Source organism: Montipora capricornis, chromosome 14, assembly GCF_036669925.1.
Source record: "Montipora capricornis isolate CH-2021 chromosome 14, ASM3666992v2, whole genome shotgun sequence".
Lineage (NCBI taxonomy): Eukaryota > Metazoa > Cnidaria > Anthozoa > Scleractinia > Acroporidae > Montipora > Montipora capricornis.
Genome location: NC_090896.1, coordinates 47,961,800 through 47,981,799, shown reverse-complemented (window position 1 = coordinate 47,981,799; position 20,000 = coordinate 47,961,800). Strand labels below are relative to the sequence as shown.

The window sequence follows — 20,000 nt, the reverse complement described above, 5'->3', positions numbered from 1 at the left end:
TCATGATGAGATCTAAAGCTCGTGACAGTCCCACAATGTATGGTAACCTTGCAGTACCACCATCCAACAGTGGAACACCTGCAACAAGACGACAAACCAATTTACTTTGATATCAATCTTTATTCCTATTGTAGCAATTTTTGCCTGTTTGGAGCACTATAAATTTAAATTTATTATCTGCATCAATTGCAGCTTATAAAATTAATGATAATGACAGTTATTGATGATGATGATGATGCTGATGATGTCATGACAGTCACAAAAGATCTTGAGTCAGAGGATTCATGGAAATGGGTGACAAAGGGAGTCTTCAAAAGAGAAACTGAAAGCCCTTTGCTGTTCAAGATTAAGCTCTGAATACTAACCCTATTTAGAAGATCATGCACGTATATCAGTAGGCTGTGTGGAGTAAAAACACTGTTACGCGTTAAAACTTTTAGCTGAAACTTATGTGCAACGGCACTGAAAAAAAGTTTCAGCACGCGTTGCACTGTGTAACATAAAAGTTCGAAACTCGTTCGGCAATGTTGAAACTGGTCTCAAAATGTTGTTTACATGGCCTTAGCCAGTTTCTGATTGGCTTACGCAGCCTAGCATAACAAGACTGAGCAAGACCAGTTTTATGAAGTGGTGCTACATGGTGAAACTCCGTTTTTATCTCCACTGTGACTGCTGTGACCATTGCAGAAGTAGAAAGTAGTTCTACTTTTTGTGAAACTTGTCTCGCAATGGAAGTTCAAAAACGTTTCACGAAACCAACCATGTTACACGGTGCAATGCTTCCTGAAACTTGTTTTGCAGAGCCGTTGCACACAAGTTTCAGCTAAAAGTTTCAACATCAGTGGCTTAAGGCGTCAAAAACATCACTCGCACAGTGAGCTCCTGTAAAATGCTTGCACAAGAAGACTACAAGAAACCCCATGATGGAGTGTACTCAAACCTTCTGTGGAGGCCATGTCAGAAGTATGGATAATTTCAGTTTGACACTCAGTGGTACCTTCTTGACCCAGGAAAGGTACTGGAGAATGAGCATGCAAAGATCCTCTAGTTTACTATTACAGTATAGAATAAGAAAATCGAACAGAACAGGCCAGATATCAGACAAAGGAGCAGAGTAATCCTTCCTTATATTGATGTGATATTGCCTGGGGAAAGAAGCATAACCTGCAAGGAATTTGAAATTAACAAGTATGCTGGCCTAAAAGTGGAGAACAAAAGAATGTCGAAAAAAGAAAACTGTAGTGATCCCAGTGGTAATAGGAGCACTGGGGTCAGTTCCTCACAGACACTTGTATTTCTTGCATCAGTTGAAGATGAAGCATAATTACTGGAGTCTTAAGGAAATCAGCTTTGCTTGGAAGTGTGAACATCTTGTGTCACGGAGGATGAATGTGAATGTGCATAAACCAATATGAAAAGACCACAATATAAACCGATGCTTCAAACTTGCCAGAATAATAACAATATAAAAAGAAAAACAATGTGTACCTAACAATCTCTGATTACTTCTGATGTAAATTTATTACCATGGAGATACAGTGCGATGGACTAGCATCCCCTCCAGGGGGTAATAACATTAATTTACTCTCTGTCCCTTCATGCCACTTGAAACCAGGATAAGCTCTGGCCATGTTAGGCTGCCCCAGCAGGTCACATACGACTTTACCAATGATTTATTTGGTTCATGTGTTTATGTCATTTGTAAACTTTTTCCATAGTCAAGGTCAAACACCAACTGATGACACAAACATCTACCAATAGCAAGAAATGTGTGATGCAGGGTCTGTAATTTTGACCAATTCCATTAGCTTGCAAAGAGATTCTTTTGGATAAAATCAAAGCAGTTCAGTTTAATGCACTGTCAAATACTAGGGGATTGTGGCAAGTTCACCCAAATCATTTAGTTTTTCACAGCCTGCTATTCAAGAGCAAATCAAAGCCAACATCTGATCTCTGAATGAGAAGACTGTTCGCTGGCTTACAATTTCATAGGGTATGTGTGTATGTACAAAGAGATTTTTCAGGCCCCGGCCTTTCCTATTGTCTCTTGACTTTTCATCAACAAAAAATGAACTGTTTACCAAATCTCCTGTTGAATATTCCCATAACAGAGTCTTCTGCTGCCACTCTGAGATCGCACATCAAAGCTAACTCCATCCCACCAGCAACTGCATGCCCCTCAATTGCACCAATCACAGGTTTGCTCAGCTTGAGTCTTGATGGACCCTAAATTAAGAAGTCAAACAAAACAAATAAACAATATTGCCTTGTTAATCACTCTTCATTGCAGTCTACTATATAAAGGGTGTAGTTCTCACATGATCAATTTCCTGAGCACAGCACCAGTAACAGCCAATGTGACTACCTGGATTAGCTGGGAATGGTGGAGGACTTCAACATGACCTGGAGCCTCCATGTCTTACTTTAAAATGGAATAATTTTTATCACTTGGAAAAAGTCACGTTCAAAGCATATCACAGAGCCACTAAAAATTAAACAAGAAAACGTCATTACCAATAAAAATAATAGGATACCTTGCAGAAAATCGCTAATCTCAACAACTTCATACTAACACTCCTTCATAGATTGTCCAGAGTAAGCTTAATTAAATATTTAACAATTATTCCATGAGCGTGCGTTGGATATGAGATGATAGATAGCCAACGAGGCGTGTAGCGCCGAGTTGGCTATAATCATCTCATACCCAACAAGCGTGAGTGGAATAATTGTTTTATTAAAAACACCCCCAAAATATAGAAAACTGGACTACAATAAAATAAAAAGGCCCAAAAAATCACGCATATGCTTGCCGTGTTTGTAGATCATGGTATAATGGCTCATAACCCATAATGGCTTAGCCAATCAAAACTCTCGAATTTCATTATCTAATGATCCAGTTTTTAATAATAATTTTATGAATCGAAAGCTATAAAGGGGCTCGAAAACGGGAGACTGCAGGCTGTGCAGACCGTCTATAAAATGAAAATACGGTTAGCCTAATAAGGCCTAAATAACATTCAGGTTAGCCTGTTTACGGTTAGCTCTCAATAATAGTGAAGGTATCACCATATTTTACCCCGGGTCTGCCCGGTTTGCACGGTCTGCAGTCTGCGTTTTGGCGTGACCGCTCGAAAACCATACCATAGGAGCATCTCCTTCGCCAACTGGAGGAACCGATCGCAGGAATGTTTCTGGATCCCTTTTTGACAACTCTTGAAGGTCGTATCCAGAGCAAAATGAGCTTCCTTTACCATAAAAAACTGCCACTTTGCAGTCTTCGTCAATTTCGAAGCTACGAAAAGCGTCTGCTAGTTGCTTAGCAGTCTCAGAATTTACTGCATTTCGTTTCTCCGGTCGAGCGATCACCACATGAAATATTTTGCCATCTTGTTCAGTCTCCACTAAATCACTGTTAAATCTCTTCGCTGAGGATACTAAAGCAGAGATCTTTGGAAAATCAGGCCGTGCAATACGAGTAAGAAGAAGAGCCATTTCTGAACGAAAACACCTCACACCTCCATTGCCTGAGTAAATCCTGGGGCTGAGAGTAGTTTCTAAGAGCAACTGTAAGCCAATCAGAATGTTCGAATTTGAGTCTTCCAGAAAAACATGGCGCCAATTTTACTTGCAGTGATTTTCAGGGTACATTACTCAGCTGAAAACGAATTTTTGCGTCAAAAATGAATGCAAGTAATGTGAGACGATGAAGAATGCTCAGGAGGGAAGATCGGACAGTTCTTCCTCAGAGGAGGACGAAGAATCTTTGAAAGAATTGGTGAGAAATAAGTGGCTTTCCGCTGATTTCGCAGCTGTGTTGTGGTTTCGTTTCAGCTGAATCTTTCTGAGACTTTTGAACCTGTGTGGTTATTTATTTTCTTTATTTTGAATATGCATTCCTTTGTTATGGTTTGAGCTATTTGGCCAGCAGCTGGAAAATTACAAATTAAGCTGAAAACTACATGGTACAACATGAGCTTCAGTTTTGGGAAGCGACACCGCTATGAATCCATGAGGCGATTTGTGTGCCTCGGTTCGAAATGTATAAATTTGTTAATTAATGAGCCGTGACCTAGTCTCATTGTTTAATCAGGTTTTTAATCAGATTTTTTTCATGCTCCTTATTGTTGACATCTTCTTATTTATTCGTGTATGTCGTATTCAATCTTTGCTGTTTTTTGTTTTACCTTTTACGTATTTTACGTGATCGATAATCATGATGAGTGCAGAGTGGTCAAATCGTTTATAGATTTTCAAATGGTAAAAAAATGTTATCTCTCTTATTGTGTTCATGATATATCGTCATAATTATTACTGTTTTACATTGATCGAGTTATTTGGTGTGCAATAATAATTTATTTTTGAAGAAACTTTTTACTTACTTACTTATTCATCATCGTTCCTAGTGGAACATACATGTAGGTCCTCAACTAGAGCGCGCCACCTAACCCTATTTTCTACGGTGCCCTTTGTCTCATTCCATGTGAGATGTTTCCTCTCCAACTCTGCCATTTTCGTACGTTGCCAGGTGTGCCGGGGTCTCCCTCTCTCTCGCTTCCCCTGTGAGTTCCACCCCAGTGCCCTCTTGACTATGTGTCCATCTGGTCTCCTCAATCTCTTTTTCTTATCTCCCGCTCTATCAGTTGCTGCCCTGTTTGTCTCCAAAGCTCCTTGTTGCTGATTTTTCTAGGCCACCAAATCTGCAAGATGTTCCTCAGGCTCTTATTGATGAGCACCTTCAACTTCTGCTCCAATCCAACGGCCCTTTTACCTTGGGTATTTTTGTTAACATTCTGTGATTTGTCTTACCTTTTTTGTGAATGATGATTGCAGAGTGGTCAAATCGTTTATAGATTTTCAAATGCTAAAAGTGTTATCTCTCGTATTGTGTTCATGATATATCGTCATAATTATTACTGTTTTACATTGATCAATGTCTTTGTTGTGCAATAATAATTTATTTTTGAAGAAACTTGCAACTGGCCCTTTTACCTTGGGTATTTTGTTAACATTCTGTGACAGTTGTGAACTATATTATTTTATTTTATTTGTTTTTCTTTGTTTTTTTGTTTGATTTCTTGTTTTCATTCATATTTGCTTTTGTTTTTGATTTGTTCTTTGTGGAGAAGAGAGCAGCGGTTCATTTAATCAAAAAAGCTGGACCCAAAAGGACCAAACAGAAAAGTTCCCTTCAAGAATTGGTATTTGATATTTTGTTTTTCTTTCTGAGCTGCACTAATCTACACAGACACCAGTTGCCAAGTATGGTGTGCAACAAAGTATCATTGCACATTAAATTATGACACTGTCAGGGGCCACAGAGTACGTTTGAAAGTGGGTAGGCTAGGTTTTGGTATGGATAATGGGAGTAGAGGGGGATAGGTTAGGAGAAAACAACACCCTCCCCTCCTCCCTCCCCCCCACATGGGACTAGATGGAGGATCAGGAAGGGGAGGTAGTGCAGCCCAGTGGTCTAAGGGCTCTTGCTTTGAGATTCCGAGATTCCAGATTCAAGATGCATTCTGAACACTTGTTAAATTTGATATTGACATTCCCTGGTGCAACTTCTCGCCCCTCAGCACTTGTAAATAACCGACTGGTTTGCCCAATGGACAGATGGGATTCTTAAAAGTTGTGGTTCTGTTCTGCTGTATGTTATTTTGTTGGCCCTGAAAAGCCACTATGGGGAGACTGTTCAACTTAAAGTATGTACATGTACCATACCTGTCAAAGGTAAGTTGACAGTCCCTCAAAGCTTGATACACGAAACTTGATTCTTGATCCTCAATTTCTTGAAAAGTTTCAGGCTCAAGTTGAGTTTCGAGTTGTTTGAGGGCTTTCGAGAAAATTTTTGAGACAATTTGTGAGGCTTCAGTAAATCAAAGGACTTTTCACGTGATATAAATGTTTAGCGTGTCTGGGAGATTCATCTCTTGAGGACATATGGAGCACTATAATTGGAGATTAGACAGTATTCATGTAGCACACACTCCTGAAATGCATCCATGCATGCAGGGCCTAAATACTATCATAAAGGAACAACAACAACGTTAATTACATACAATACAAGTTACAATGAAAAGTTTGTCCACCCAAATTTAGCAAGGCTAATCGAGTTGGGTGCAGCAAAGATAAAATAATTAAATTATTAACATATTTGCAATGACAAAGATTACAAAAGGAAATAATATTTAAGACAAGTCAGCAACTGTATGTTTCTATTATAAAGATGTGAGATTCTAGTTAATTGATTGCTGATAATCTTAAGATTCAATAATATTTGGCAAAAAGGTTTACTCTAGATGAAGGATATCACAAACATCAAGTTAAGATTCTTTTGAATTTATAAAAGAACAGAGGAATAGCAGTGATAGGGAATTCATTAAATGCATTTAAAGTGGATTAATTGAAGTAAGATTATCTTTTAGTTTTTAAGACCAATATCATTTGGCAAAATGCTTTATTCTATGAATAATTTCGCAAATTTCTAGATAAGAGTCTTCAGAAATTAAAATGTCAAAAAGTAGACTTTCCTAGTGAAGTCGTTCTTTGTATTAAACTTCATTGATTTATTGACACCTTTTCTGTTTTATTACTGTCAGTGCACAGGAAATGGAGTCAAGTTTGAAAAGCTTCAGAAAGGATCAGGCAAAAATGTTATGTCCTTGGAAATGTTCTTTTCTGGATTTCCTAAAATCATTGGCATGGAGTACTTTCCAAACCTCCTTAGTCTCACTTTGATGGGACAGGAAATTACCAAGCTGGAGAATCTGGATTGTTTACCAAATCTTACAGAGTTGTGTGTGTCAGAATGTAACTTGACTGTAAGTAGAATCATTTACAGTGTGTCTCTTCTTAATTTATGCAATGCATAAGTATGTGGAGAGTGACATTAATGCATTTATTTATTAAGCATGTGTGTGGTGTTCTGTTGAACAAGTGACCAAACCCGTCAATATGGAGGAAGAACTATAATTATTCAATTTAAATCACAACTCAATCTAAAATACAAAGAAATTACGTTGGCACTCAACCTTACAAACGTTCAAAAGAAACAAAAAATTAACGCAAATAAACTTTATAGAAACCAACTGAAAACTTACACTATGGCAAATGGTCAGTTAAAAATCTAGCGAATAGCTGGTTAGCTATTATTATTATTATTACTACTAAGAAGAACTGGTTAGCAAACATAAGGAACAACTGGTTTAATAGCCTGGTTGTTTCTGCACAACTGAAATTTTGGCTAGATTATGCGGCTTTAATTTAATACTCTACACAAGGAGCACTGCGACACATAAATTCAAGAAGAGTGTGCGTGCAACATTACACATACACAGTGCGCTCGTTCGTGCGCTGAATGTTCAGTGACACATATGGAGGAAAAGTTACTTCAAGATCCAAAGATGATGTGAGTGGGATGGAACGAGAGAAGGGACTAGGGAGAGGATGAACTGAGCACCTTCACAACAACGGCAACATCAACAACAACATTCTTTATTTTCTTAACTTAAGCTAATTACACAAATGCACAGGCCTGCACGTATCTTGGATCATAACTTTGCTAAGGGACACCATTGACAAGGTGTCGAGTATCACATACATGTATGGGAGTGAAACAAAAATTTGACAGTGCCACATATATCAGCATCATTAGGGTGTGTTTTCAGGGTATCCTCTCATATAAAGCAGAGCTCCCCTAATAAAGAAATGAAAAACAATCTTCAACACAGTCAAAATGGTTTTGAGTAGTAGGCATCTGGCCCTAATGCCTGGTAATTTTGGTCTAGTGGAGACCTCACATTAATTTGTCATTGATGAACTTAAGTAGGTGGCAGATATTATTTTTGTTGTAGGCGGCAAAATTGCCACCTGCCAGCACATTTTGACTCAGGGCGGCATATTGTTGGGAAATTATATTTCCCTCTGAACCTACAGCTGTACCCTGGAAGAACCATTCATGTGAACCCCAGATCTTTGCCAAATTGCATCACTTAGTGTAATCTCAAGAATAGGGGCATGGGGAAAAGCTTGCACCTTTACATCGCCCCTAATGTAAATGCTAGGTACAGTATTAAAGTAGAGTTGAAACATTAGGTCATCATGTCCTATATTAAATTTATTAATCTTCAATCCGGTGTCTAACCATGTTACATTGTCCTCCTGGTTTGCAATATAAGCCCAAAGTGCTAGTAATGCCTTGTTTGTAATTATCTAGGATCATCTCATGAAAATTACCAGACCACACCCAAAAAGGGGTAACAGACAATTACCTAACTTATCCTTATGCCTTGAGGAACTCAGGCTTGTAATGGCAGACATACATGTACATATCTTCCTGCACAGACATTCTTTTGGCTCGTCATGCAATCTTTCCTCGAATCTTTCAAGGAAAGATTGCGTGATGAGCCAATTAAAGCATGTCTCTGCAGGAGGCTATGGTAGGCAAGGCCTAACGGCTGAGAGCATTAATTTTCAAGTGAAGCTATGATCCTCGCCGTTATGAATGCAATTTTTGCAATTATTGCGTTCATAACTACGAGGGTCACAGCTTCACTTGATTTCATATCAGTTTGCAGTTCATATACGATCCATTTCATATATCATTTCATCGTTGATTCATTACTCACGGGAACATTTAGAACCCACAAATGACCAGCTCCCAACGTCAGTGGCTTCATAGCTGAGTTGGTAAGAGCGTCGCACCGGTATCGCGAGGTCATGGGTTCAAACCCCGTTGAAGTACTGAATTTTTCAGGCTAATCTTTACACAATTGTAAAAATTGGGTTCATAACTGCAAGGATCATACCTTCACTTGATTTCATATCCGCAGTTCATATGTGATCCATTTCATATATCATTTCATAGCATTAATTTTGATGATGATCTCTTTCCGATGGCTTTCAATTAATGATGGTGATGATGAGTAAAGTGCATCTTTTTCTTCGTGGACTCTCCCCACCATCCATTTTCTTGATCATTTTCTTGACCCAATTGTAAAATACTAGCTGATTGAACTCTGTTAAAAACCACAGTGACTATTAGTAACATATGTTGTTTATAATTATTTTAACAGAAGATTTCAGGTCTAAGTGAGTGCAAACAGCTGAAAAAGTTGTTGTTGTATGATAACAAGATTTCTAAGATTGAAAATATTTCACATCTGGATCAGCTGGGTGTATTGTGGCTGAATAATAACTGCATCAGTGAAATTGAGGTAAGGCAAAAACTGAAAAAGTAGCTTAAGGAGGCTCGAAAGAGTTTTCAGCTGAGCGTGCGCGCGTAAGCCACATACCCAATTCATAAGCTGCTCTTGTCAGCTCATGATTCAAATGGGTCACCAGAAATAAACAAATACCGCTAATTTCGCTCACCTTTCTCCTAATTCCTAATATATATGGAATATAAATAATCTCCTATTCACTAAAAACTATGAAAATTCTACACAAACGGTTTAATGGTCACTTAAATCTGTTTGTGTTGGCCTATAGCTCCACTTGCGTGTGGACTGATGGGTAACGCATGCATAAATGCTGATCTTGTAACCCCCTCATTTTTCCTGATTTTGCAACTTTACTTGTTTACATCATTCTCTGCTTCTGGACGGTGACTTTTTTTCATTTTTTGCATGTTAGCTTACCGGTAGCTTAATTCTGTTGGTGAAAAAACAAATTAGAGACATTTCAAAAAAACTGATTTTTCCGAAAAACTGGCCTACAGATTTTGCTGAATTTTAAATATTTTAGAGATTATTTCTAACATTATCTGGTAACACTGAATGGGAAGATTTCACCGTTCGGTTTCTTCAAAAAAGACAACATATGTTGATTTTAAGGCTCAAAGAAATGCCTGATATCATTGCCATGGTAACATTATTTTGGAGGAAAATATGATGTGAGAAATCTACAATGGGTACTTAATACCCTGGCCAAATTTCGTTTGGATAATTATTACCCTAACTGTATCTAAGGACAGCATATGGTTATTTGTTTGAAAAAAGGAGAGACTATTTTGAGCCTCCTTAAATCAACCCATTGACTCCTTGGAGTGATACTTGACAGATTTTATTCCGTTTAATGCCAGACTATTGTAGTCATCAACTTGGGTATCGTAGGGTGCCCTGAGGAGTGAATGGATTAACCAGTCAAAAAACTATGTCCCCTTCATTAATCCATTGACTCCTGGGAGTGAAACATGACTGACTTTAATCTGTTTAATGCCAGACGATTATTTTTACTTGTCAACTGTGGGCTTCCTGGGCCACCTGAGGAGTGAGTGGGTTAATTCTGTAAATTAAGTAAACTGTATCCATGGGTATGCACAATCTTCAATCCACAGTAAACAAGCTTTAACCTTTTTTTTCCTAAAACTGATATGGTGTACTTATCAATAATATTGTGATCTGATTACTGTATCTCTCCAATAATGCCAGGCAGTTTTACTTGTGAATGGGGGGGGGGGGGGGTGGGGAGGGAGTGGGGAGGGAGGAGTGCTCCAGGGATGAAAGCATTAACAAGGTTAGGGTTAGAGCCACTCGCAGACTATGTCCCCTATAAATTACTATCAGTCTAAGATTATTCTATGACCACTAAAAAACTGTCTCCTTTAACAACATGTCCCCCTTGAGCCACTCCTAAGTTCCTAAGTTAGAGTAATGCACTTATAGATTTACTCTGTCTAATGTCAGACGATTTTTTGTGTCTGCTCAATGGGGACCAGTTCACGGGACTGTAATGAGTGGGTTATAGGTAATTATTATTATTATTATGTCAGACAACATGGCTGATTTGTTTGGGGGCTGGACTTGAAACCCTGAATCTTGATAACGTTCAAGGCCCATTCTGAAGCTCAGCTGTCCCCTGGGCTCCCTGACAGCCTCAGACTGAGAGTTGGGATTTTAGAGTTTGTTTTGTTTATCTTCATTGTTTGTTTCACTGTAGCCTTAAAGGAGAGTGCTCACGCAATGATAATTATTGAATTTATTATATAATTATTTGTATCAAAGTTAGAGAAATGAAGATTCTTAAGGTGCATATTTGGGTAACAAGATCATGAATTCAGTTTTGTTAGGTTAATGATCTCAGAGCTTTAATTTGAAAGCTTAACTTGTCAATAAAATGTTTTGTGGCCTATTATAGTCATCTTCTCTGAAAGTCATAAATAATGTTTAAAAACTATCTGATGTGTGAATTTTGATATCTTCTTTTCAGGGCCTGGAAGGACTTCTTTATCTTCTTGATCTCAATTTAGCTGGCAACAGGATAGCACAAATTGGTGAGCCAAACTGTTTTTTTAGTTTGATTTGTGTTTTAATTATTAGATCTTCACCAAACTGTTCCAAATATTATACCTTATTCCAAAAAATGGCTTCCATTTTAGTATTCTTTTTTTTTGCTTGCAAAATTAGCCCTTCAATGCAGCCCGCCTCATTCAAGGTTAAATATTCTTTTCTAATTTTTCGCTTAAGAACGAGGCAACAAGGGATAATTTGCAAGCAGACAAAAGAATATTAAAATAACAACCGTTTTGGAATAAGGTGTATGGCTAGTGCAGTGCTGCCACGAAAGATGTCACATGTGTAAATTATTTGAGGAATTTTTATCAAATGTTATTCTTTATTATGATCATAGTCACAATATTGCACATTCATGTCACTTAGATAGAGTAGAAGTTGCTATGAATGGCTAAATCAAGGAGCTGTAATTATTGCAAAATGTCAAAAAAAAAATTGTTTTGTTGCTTGATTGAAGACTGTCCAGAGGCTTGCAAACAATCTTAGTACCTTGTTTTCTCAGGCTATGTTGCAGGCAACTGTTCATTTATTCCAGTTTCTAAAATTCATAATGCTTGTACCAATTGCACCTACTGTATTTTGTAAGTCATAACACTTGGGCTACATGTATCTTTAAGTACACTGTATGGTCTAAGAAAATGAGCTTGGTAAGAGGTGTATTCTATGTTAAATTTTATGGGGTTTCAATAGCTTTTTCCATAAGCAGCTTATGTCATCGGGATAGGTGGCTGTGATCGCAGTGTTAGTCTGCGAACGCAGGCGTATTTCTGGCAGTCGTTTCTCCCCCCTTAGAGAAACGTCACTGCCAGAAACACATTTGCGTTCATATGTAGGCTATCACAGTGTGAAGCCAAACATGATCTTGAACCTGCTTGTAGGCTAAACAGATGGACTGGTAATTAAGAGACCTTAAAGGTACCAGTAAACCAGCTTTTATTGAAACCCCTGTATAATTATTATTTTGTAACAAGAAACATTTAGGTTGTTCCCTTTTTGTTTTGCATAATCATCCTAATCTGCATCATGAAATCTTTTTTTTCTGGCAGGAAATTCACTAAATGGGACCTTAAATATTAAAAGTTTGGACCTGTCAGCAAACCAGATTGCTTCACTGAAGGTTATCTCATTTCGGATAATTATCTTAGAATGAGTAGTCTTAGGTTCCCATTTAAATTTGTACTTGCACTACAATCCTGGACAAAGTAACTGCTGTTGAGACAAGTTAAACATTAGTGTCCACTCAGATGTCAGTCTAAAACATTTTTCCATGAAGTGAATCTTATTAGAATTCTTTTTTCCTGAAAGACATTGTCGAGAATGGCTGCACCTCTTCCTGGACAGCATTCCCTTGTGTTGGGTGGTGCAGGGCAATATGTTTTGTCTTCTCCTGAGTTTGTGGTCAAGGAGAACAAGAAATGGGAAAGGTCTCAACCCTTTTTGCCCAGGATTACAGCTCCTTTCAGTACCACATGCTAATAATAAATGTGATCTTTGCAAACAAAACAGCCACTACCTATTTGACAATTTGTTAAAGAATAACTGTACATCTTGCTGCGTGGAAGATGGGTGCCTTGAAGTCTTGGAGCCTCCACTGTGATTTTCATTTTCTAGAAAGTAACCATAATTTATATGGTAAGGTTTAGACCCACCCTTGAAACCACGTATTTATTAAACATTAGATTATGGGTCTCCGTCGGTTGGGGTTGACCATGGGTAGCATCCTAGTCGTCCTCGTGCGGTGGTTGCGAACTGCCTGTCGGATTTCTCCTGATCTCCATGCACCCAATGAAGAAGGCAGACCGTAGCGGGACAACACCTTACTGGCTTGGGGCTGCCCGGTTTGAGGCGGGCGGTAGCTGTCCAATGAGATTAGAAAATCTCTCCCACCGGCGAGAACAACCCCTTGCGCTATGCTCTACGCCAATCGAGCGCTGGCTTATAACCGGTATCTGTCGTTCCCCGTGTTGTGTCGACGCCGTGGGCGATGCTGGAGTGTCCTCTCCAGGTATGACGTAGTGTAGATGTGTGGTGTGGTCAGATGCAAGCCTGGGCGGTGTAATATGGAGGATAGTTTGTTGCCCATGCAGCATGTCCCCCCTCTCCACGTCACTGATGGGGCCAAAGGAACGACTGAGTCGGTACAGTTTGGGACCAGTGCTGTCGCAGGAGCTGCCAGGACGAGGTTGTACACAACGACGAACTGCCTTAGGGGCTCCGACTCCGGATTTTTCCTCGAGGTTTACTCCTGAAGCCTTTTCCATGACTGGATATGGCCGCAAGGCAGGGGGGGTTTGGAATCAGGGTTGCTTTCTCCTAGATGGACTGCTTTCCTGGGCTGAGGAGTTCCACCTACCCGAAGCAACTGGTTTTAAGGCGCCAGGGAACCGCCTTTCACACCTTCTCCTGTTAAACTGATTAAACATTATTGTTAACAGTAATAAGCATTAAACGGACAAAACAAGGTGCAAGTGGAATTACAAACAAACAGACCACCATGCTGCACATGCAGAAAAAGAGCCATTAAGGCTAACTTTTTCTGCACAATTTAACTTATTTGCATAAGACAAGATGCCAACACATTAATTTCCCTATTTATATCACACATCAATTCAGTTGTTATAGAGGGAGAAACACAACTTTCGCAAGGTACAATGCTCCCTAAAAAACGACTAAAAGCTACAGTAATCCAGCCTTCAAACAAACCCTAATTTTAGCTGAACTAAACAAACTAATTCCTCCATCTCCTGATTAATTCCCTTGACTGTTCTGTGGGGGATAGGTGTTAATAGTTAAAGGATTGACTGACTGTTGAAATTCAAATTAAATGTCTGTTTATTTGTTTTAGGATTTAACTAACTTGGCCCACTTGCCATGTTTGGAGTCACTAAGCCTCAAGAACCCAGTGTATGGTCCAAACCCAGTGGCTTTATTGTGTAACTATTCCACTCACTTGTTATTTCACCTTCCTCATCTTCGGAGAATAGATTCATACTGTGTGGATAACACCACTCTGAAAGAATTAGCAGAGGTATTGTCAAAAGACATACTTTAGGCTTTTTCACATTTTACTTAATAAATATCAAAAATAATTATTATACCAGTATGTAAAGTAAGTATTGCTAAACATAATTATTTAACAAATTGTTCCAGGGTCAGCTCATGTTCATACTTTTCTAGAGTGAATTGCCTTTTTTGTGATCTGTAAGCACCGTAAGTGTTAAAAAGCATGTAACTTGCTCTGCATGTTCCCATTGTCACAGTTGCTTTAATATTAAAAATAATTTATTATACCAGTATGTAAACATAACAAATTGTTTCAGTTACAGCTCATGTTCATACTTTTCTAGAGTGAATTGCCTTTTTTTTTAAATCTGTAAGCCCTGTAAAATAATGTTACAAACATGTTGCTCTGTGATTTCCCATGACAATTTTGTCATGATCATTATAGATCACAACCCCTTCAGACTTGTACCGGTAGTTCCCTCTTAGGATCAAAGGACAGCTCACTTCAGCACATACTGCACATTAGGAAAAAACAACACTTATAAACTAAAGTTGGCTCAAACCAGTTTCAACACTTGACAAAAACGTTCTTATATAGAAGGATTGACACTATTTGCAACACTTTATCACTTAACAACAACGTTATGGTACCATGTCAAACAGGAATTATTGCTGAAAAAGATTGGGTCATTTTTGTGACTTAAAATGTTACCGTGGCAACAGGGAAGCCCTGCGAAAACACCCCATATTTTGGCTTTAGCTGCTAATATCTCAAAAACGAACTTGGTGACCCCCATTTTTTATTTCTGAAATGTAATTAAAAAGCCAGAATCAAGCTTTCTGCAAAGTTTAAAAAAATTATGTGGAGCAGATTCAGAGGCACCTTAAATAATTGAAAATTTAAGATAGCTCTGAATCCGCTCCACAGAATTTTTTTAGAAATTGCAGAGAGTTTCCGCTTGGCCTGTTAATCACTTTTGTGTAATAAAAAATTGGAGTCACTGAGTATCTGTTTTTCAGATATGAGCAACTAAAGCCAAAATATAGGGTGTTTTTGCAAGGCTTTCCTGTTACCATGGTAACTTGTTACGTTACAAAATGACTGCATCTTGTTCAGCAAACTATTGATGTTTACCATAACATTGCTGTTACGTGATAAAATGTTAATGTTACTAGTGTCAATCTTTTTAATAATAAGGTCTCTTAAAAGTTAGTGTTGAAACTGGTTTGAGCCACCCCAATAATTATTTTACTGTACAAGTCAAACACATGAATTTAAGACTGTCTAATTTATTCATCACTGTCATAAATTTTTTTTGTTCCTGTCATCGCTGAAAAATTTTCACTATTTGTACCAGACTCACACCGGAAATGGCAGTTGTATCTGTGGAAACATCTCTGTTTAACTAAAGAGTGCAGCGTTCTACTTTGAATAAATTAAAGCAACAATGATCTGCCAATTTTCTAAGGGATTAGGATTGTGACAGTCACAGTTACCATTTACTTAAAATGAAACAAAAAATGCGAGTTTGCAATTGCTTTTGAGCTATCAAAATTAATGAAGTCATCTAAAGAACTCGATAATTCCTTTAAGACGTGAAAGTGTGATGGACATAATATGAGAAAAATAATGTACTGCAACTTCAAATATAAAGTGATTTTCTAAAGGGAAGGATTATCTCAGTTATTGGAACAAATCAGGTATTTGTGAAGCTTGTTTTAATACTTTTTTTCAGGTGACAGTGTCAAAGAAAAAGATGTATTACAACATGCGTGTGAAAACACTGAAACGGAACAAAGCTGATTTGCTGTTGAGATTGGAGACTGAGAAAGAGTCCCTTCAGATCGATGCCAAAAATCGGATACATAAACTGTACTCAGCCGTCAAAGATGTATGTATCTACATGTTGGCTTCATGCTGTTCAAATGTTATTTTATTTGATTGTGCTGTCTCTCTGTAGAGAGTTTTCCAAAAGTGGTTTTACCAGAAACTAAGGTGCCTGTATCAGACTGATGATGCACAGTTGAAAAAGGAGCAATCTAAGAGGGAGCACCACATTGTGCTGGAAATGCAAAATGCGAATGATGCTGTGGCAATATTGCACAGGATGCTGGTGTCTTCTGTACTGAAGAAGTCAAGGAGGCACTTCACTATCTTGTTGTTTTTGTCACTGTTGTATTTACTTGAAACACTCTAAATTTTCACTTTTGTAATACAGAAGTGGATTAAACAAAGAACTCCCAGAGAAATGTAAAAATATTTTCTCTTATGGTGTAGTGGGTAAAATAATAAGTGACCATGAAAGGAGAATCTCCACTCCAGAATGCAGGAAAGGCAAGCTGGGAGTCTGCTCTAAGGCAGCTTGTCCTAGATACCATTGTCCTCAAATTGACTTGGGAAGTGTTACCTGGATACTCAACATCAGAAACCGTTCTACCTCAAATATTGAGTAAAAGTAAAGAATCCGATGCCACCAACGCGTTGGCCAACATGTCGGTCAACGCGTTGGTCGACACACCACCAACACACTACCAACGTGTTGGTCGACACACTACCGACACATTGGTCGACACACTACCAACACATGGGTTGACACACTACCGACACATCGGTCGACACACTACAGATACAATGAAAACTGTACATTACATAGTGATAATATACTTCTGTTGCAGATTGAACGGGAAGTAGAGGAAGAATCTTATGTTCCATCTTTCAAAGAAAACAAAAACCCAATCAGTCCGGCGACGGGCAACGAAGAGGAGAAAGAAAGTAACCACGAGGATTCAGCAAATATAACAGCAACTGCTGTGATATACTCAGAAAAACTGCAGAAGAAAAAGGAGGCTCTGCTTAAGAGAATAGCCAAGCTTCAGAAACAGTGTGATGAGTATGTGTCTGAATAAATTACCGGTACATCTTAATTACCCTTTTCATTCACGTCAAAAGAGAAAAAATCAAATATTTACATTCAATGGGCCATAAAATAAAAGTAATTATCTAAAACACAAAAGGTTCCTTTTGCTTCTTGTTTTATAGCAAAACGGCACCGCTGGAGTTTTTTGTATACAATAAACTATTGAACTATAGTCCACGAAACTGCCAAAAAAACCCCAGAGCATTGTTTTTATTTACATTTCCAGTACATCTGTGGAAATTAAAGCAAAAAAATTCAAACAATCGCCACATAGCATGTTTTTCCATAGCCTTGTTCATTATTTTAAATTTTTGAAAGGGTCTGCAAATGTACTTCAGTTTATTACCCATGAACCTGACTCTTCTAACCTTTATAATAATATTCATTTGTTATTTTGTTCTATGAAGAAAATGATATATGAAATGAATCAAATATTGAACTGCAGATCTGAAATCAAGTGAAGCTATGATCCTCGCAGTTATGAACAAAACTTTAGCAATTGCGTATAGAAGCCTGAAAATTAGTCAATACCGTTGTGACAATCTTACTAACCAAGTGATCTATGAAGCCACAGGTTCAAACCCCGTTGAAGTCCTGCATTTTTCAGGCTTCTCTACGCAATTGCTAAAATTGAGTTTAACTGTGAGGATTATAGCCTCACTTAATTATTTTATTCTAAACATTTTAGTTTGCCCTATTTTCATTTTCATCACATTAATTGGTAATCTCAGTCAATCAAGAAGTTAGATTGTTTGAATCACTCTTCAGGATTGATAAGTGTCATCAAGAAAGTTGTGAGCAAGTGAACAACGTGTCCAACAACACAGTTCAGCGATTACTTCTGGAGCTTGAGACAGGAGGGAATGTACAGTTTGAGGATGGAAAAGCAACAGATCCTTGGTACAAGTCATGTCAGGAGCTTGTCTTGTCAAGATTCTGCGTCGGTGATTATGTGGTAGGTGCTGCTATTATTAATGTCATAGGCAGCACTTTGAGTTGTTGGGATTATCTGGGATGTGTTAACTAAAAATCGGTCTGGACAATGAGTCTCACAACATTTTTTCATAAAACAAATAATTTTTCATTAATTGTCACATTAGGCCTGTCAAGAGGACAGATTGTTATCCACATCACTGAAGTGGCTGATTAAGTTTCTCACTGATTGAAATAGTTTGCTTAATTTACATCTACAGACACCACTTTAAATACAGCTGCTGTGTTTATACAAACCTATTTATTATTTTTTTTGCAGGGTTCTGGAATTTCTGGAATTAAAATTCACAGAATTACAAGAGTGCACAACAGAATTTTAAGATCAAGGTTTGATAACAAACTTGATGAACTTCTGGAAAGAGATGACATTAATGACTTAACCAAGTAAGTTCCAAACCAGCTGGCTATTTACAAGTGCAGCCAAGAATTTGAACCAGAGACTTTTAAGATCAAATTCAAGAAGTTGTAAAAAGGGGACCTGAACCTAGGATGTCTGGATCTCAACGCAAGTGTCTAGCATGTAGAGCATGCATTTTTTTTGGAGGCGGACGCTTGTTCAAGGTCCAACATTCCTAATGAGCTGCCATTTTGAAAGCACACAGCTAGTAAAGGATTTGGGACGAGGGCTGGGGGAAGAAGGGGGGGGGAGGGGAGAGGGGAGGAAAACACATATTCCCCTCCCCTTCCCCTTCCCCCACTACCATTTCATACTGTCTTCCTCTCACTGAGTGCAATTTTTTGACTTGCCTCAGGCCTCTGTTAGTCTCACTAACCGATTATAATTCTCTCCAAAACAAAAATATGCCTCCTCTTAATTTGGTGATAATAAGCTTCATGCTCCATACTCTAACTTATAATGTAAAAGGCCACAAAGCGTTCTTGGTACGATCAGTTGGTACACTGTATTCTTGTACCCTGTCAGTTTAAAAAGTAACACCCAACATTTGTCTCAGCTTCTTGACTACAGAGGGCTGCTGGTGTGAACCTTTGTTGCACCAACATAAGGGATTTTTATGGAACTGAGGAGATAAGGCTGACATTTTGATTTCAACTGCAAGTGGTTAATTACGTTTAAGTCTTCTTGGATTAGAACTTTGAACTTTTGGTCTCATCTGACGACTGTGTGGAACATTAAAGAACCCACATATACTGTTCCCAAAAAGTCGAGCATGTAGTTCCAGGTGTTGCTGTCTGTCCATCTCTCTCAATTGTGGTCTAAAACAGGCATGTATCAAGGGGATGTTACAGTTGATTGACGGGCCGTTATTCTATTTGCAGAGGGAGGTCTTACAAGAGACTCTTAGAATATTTGTTTTTTATGTGGGATCCATCCTTACTTGATGGCATTAATGAACCCATCAGGGTGTTGGAAGAAGGATTTAGACCAGCTGCAGTTTACGAGGTAAGTTTGTCATGAGAAGGGCGCGTAAGTGGAGGGTGGTGAGTTGTCTTTTTTCACATAGGGAGGTCAGGATCAACCAAAGAATTTTGAACAGATGTTTGTTGCAAATGGATGAAATTGTCTCAAAAAATGGTGGTTTTTTGTCTGTATCGGATGGCTCTTATTTCCTGGCAGAACTTCAAGTATTTAAGAGGCATGAAGAAAGGCTAGAAAACACCTTAATGGTAAATAACCCTTGTCTTCCTAAGAGTGACGACTATAGATTTTACTTTGTCGTAAACACCAACAGGTGATCTGGTGACGTATTTCGGAGGACTGGGGAGAAAAATTTTAACACCGTATCCCACAACTGCGCGCGGCCTTATTTTCGAATTCAACATGGCAGAAGTGACG

The 20,000-nt window shown here is 38.3% G+C and overlaps 2 protein-coding genes across 9 annotated transcripts in view; one reads left to right on the top strand and one right to left on the bottom strand.

The window, feature by feature from the left end:
* Nucleotides 1–3,532, bottom strand: part of LOC138033587 (uncharacterized) — a 4,201-nt gene extending 669 nt beyond the window's left edge. The window contains exons 1-3 of the mRNA XM_068881380.1: nucleotides 3,142–3,532; nucleotides 2,082–2,226; nucleotides 1–78 (exon numbers count right to left, since the gene is read on the bottom strand). The exon at nucleotides 1–78 is cut by the window's left edge and continues 669 nt beyond it. Coding sequence (XP_068737481.1) covers nucleotides 1–78; nucleotides 2,082–2,226; nucleotides 3,142–3,492 — 574 coding nt within the window. The 5' untranslated portion in view covers nucleotides 3,493–3,532. The remainder of the gene's footprint in view (nucleotides 79–2,081; nucleotides 2,227–3,141) is intronic.
* LOC138033584 (leucine-rich repeat-containing protein 9-like) overlaps nucleotides 1–20,000 on the top strand; it is a 49,282-nt gene that overhangs the window by 3,422 nt on the left and 25,860 nt on the right. For 5 of the 8 annotated variants that reach the window (XM_068881368.1, XM_068881372.1, XM_068881371.1 and 2 more), the window contains 11 exons: nucleotides 5,127–5,198; nucleotides 6,600–6,821; nucleotides 9,075–9,215; nucleotides 11,209–11,272; nucleotides 12,338–12,408; nucleotides 14,137–14,319; nucleotides 16,031–16,186; nucleotides 16,971–17,185; nucleotides 17,981–18,167; nucleotides 18,465–18,589; nucleotides 19,484–19,607. In XM_068881368.1, the coding sequence (XP_068737469.1) occupies nucleotides 5,127–5,198; nucleotides 6,600–6,821; nucleotides 9,075–9,215; nucleotides 11,209–11,272; nucleotides 12,338–12,408; nucleotides 14,137–14,319; nucleotides 16,031–16,186; nucleotides 16,971–17,185; nucleotides 17,981–18,167; nucleotides 18,465–18,589; nucleotides 19,484–19,607 (1,560 nt within the window). Of the gene's footprint in view, nucleotides 1–3,587; nucleotides 3,776–5,126; nucleotides 5,199–6,599; nucleotides 6,822–9,074; nucleotides 9,216–11,208; nucleotides 11,273–12,337; nucleotides 12,409–14,136; nucleotides 14,320–16,030; nucleotides 16,187–16,970; nucleotides 17,186–17,980; nucleotides 18,168–18,464; nucleotides 18,590–19,483; nucleotides 19,608–20,000 lie in introns of those variants that run through there. The other 3 variants (XM_068881369.1, XM_068881374.1, XM_068881375.1) reach the window with 3 other exon arrangements.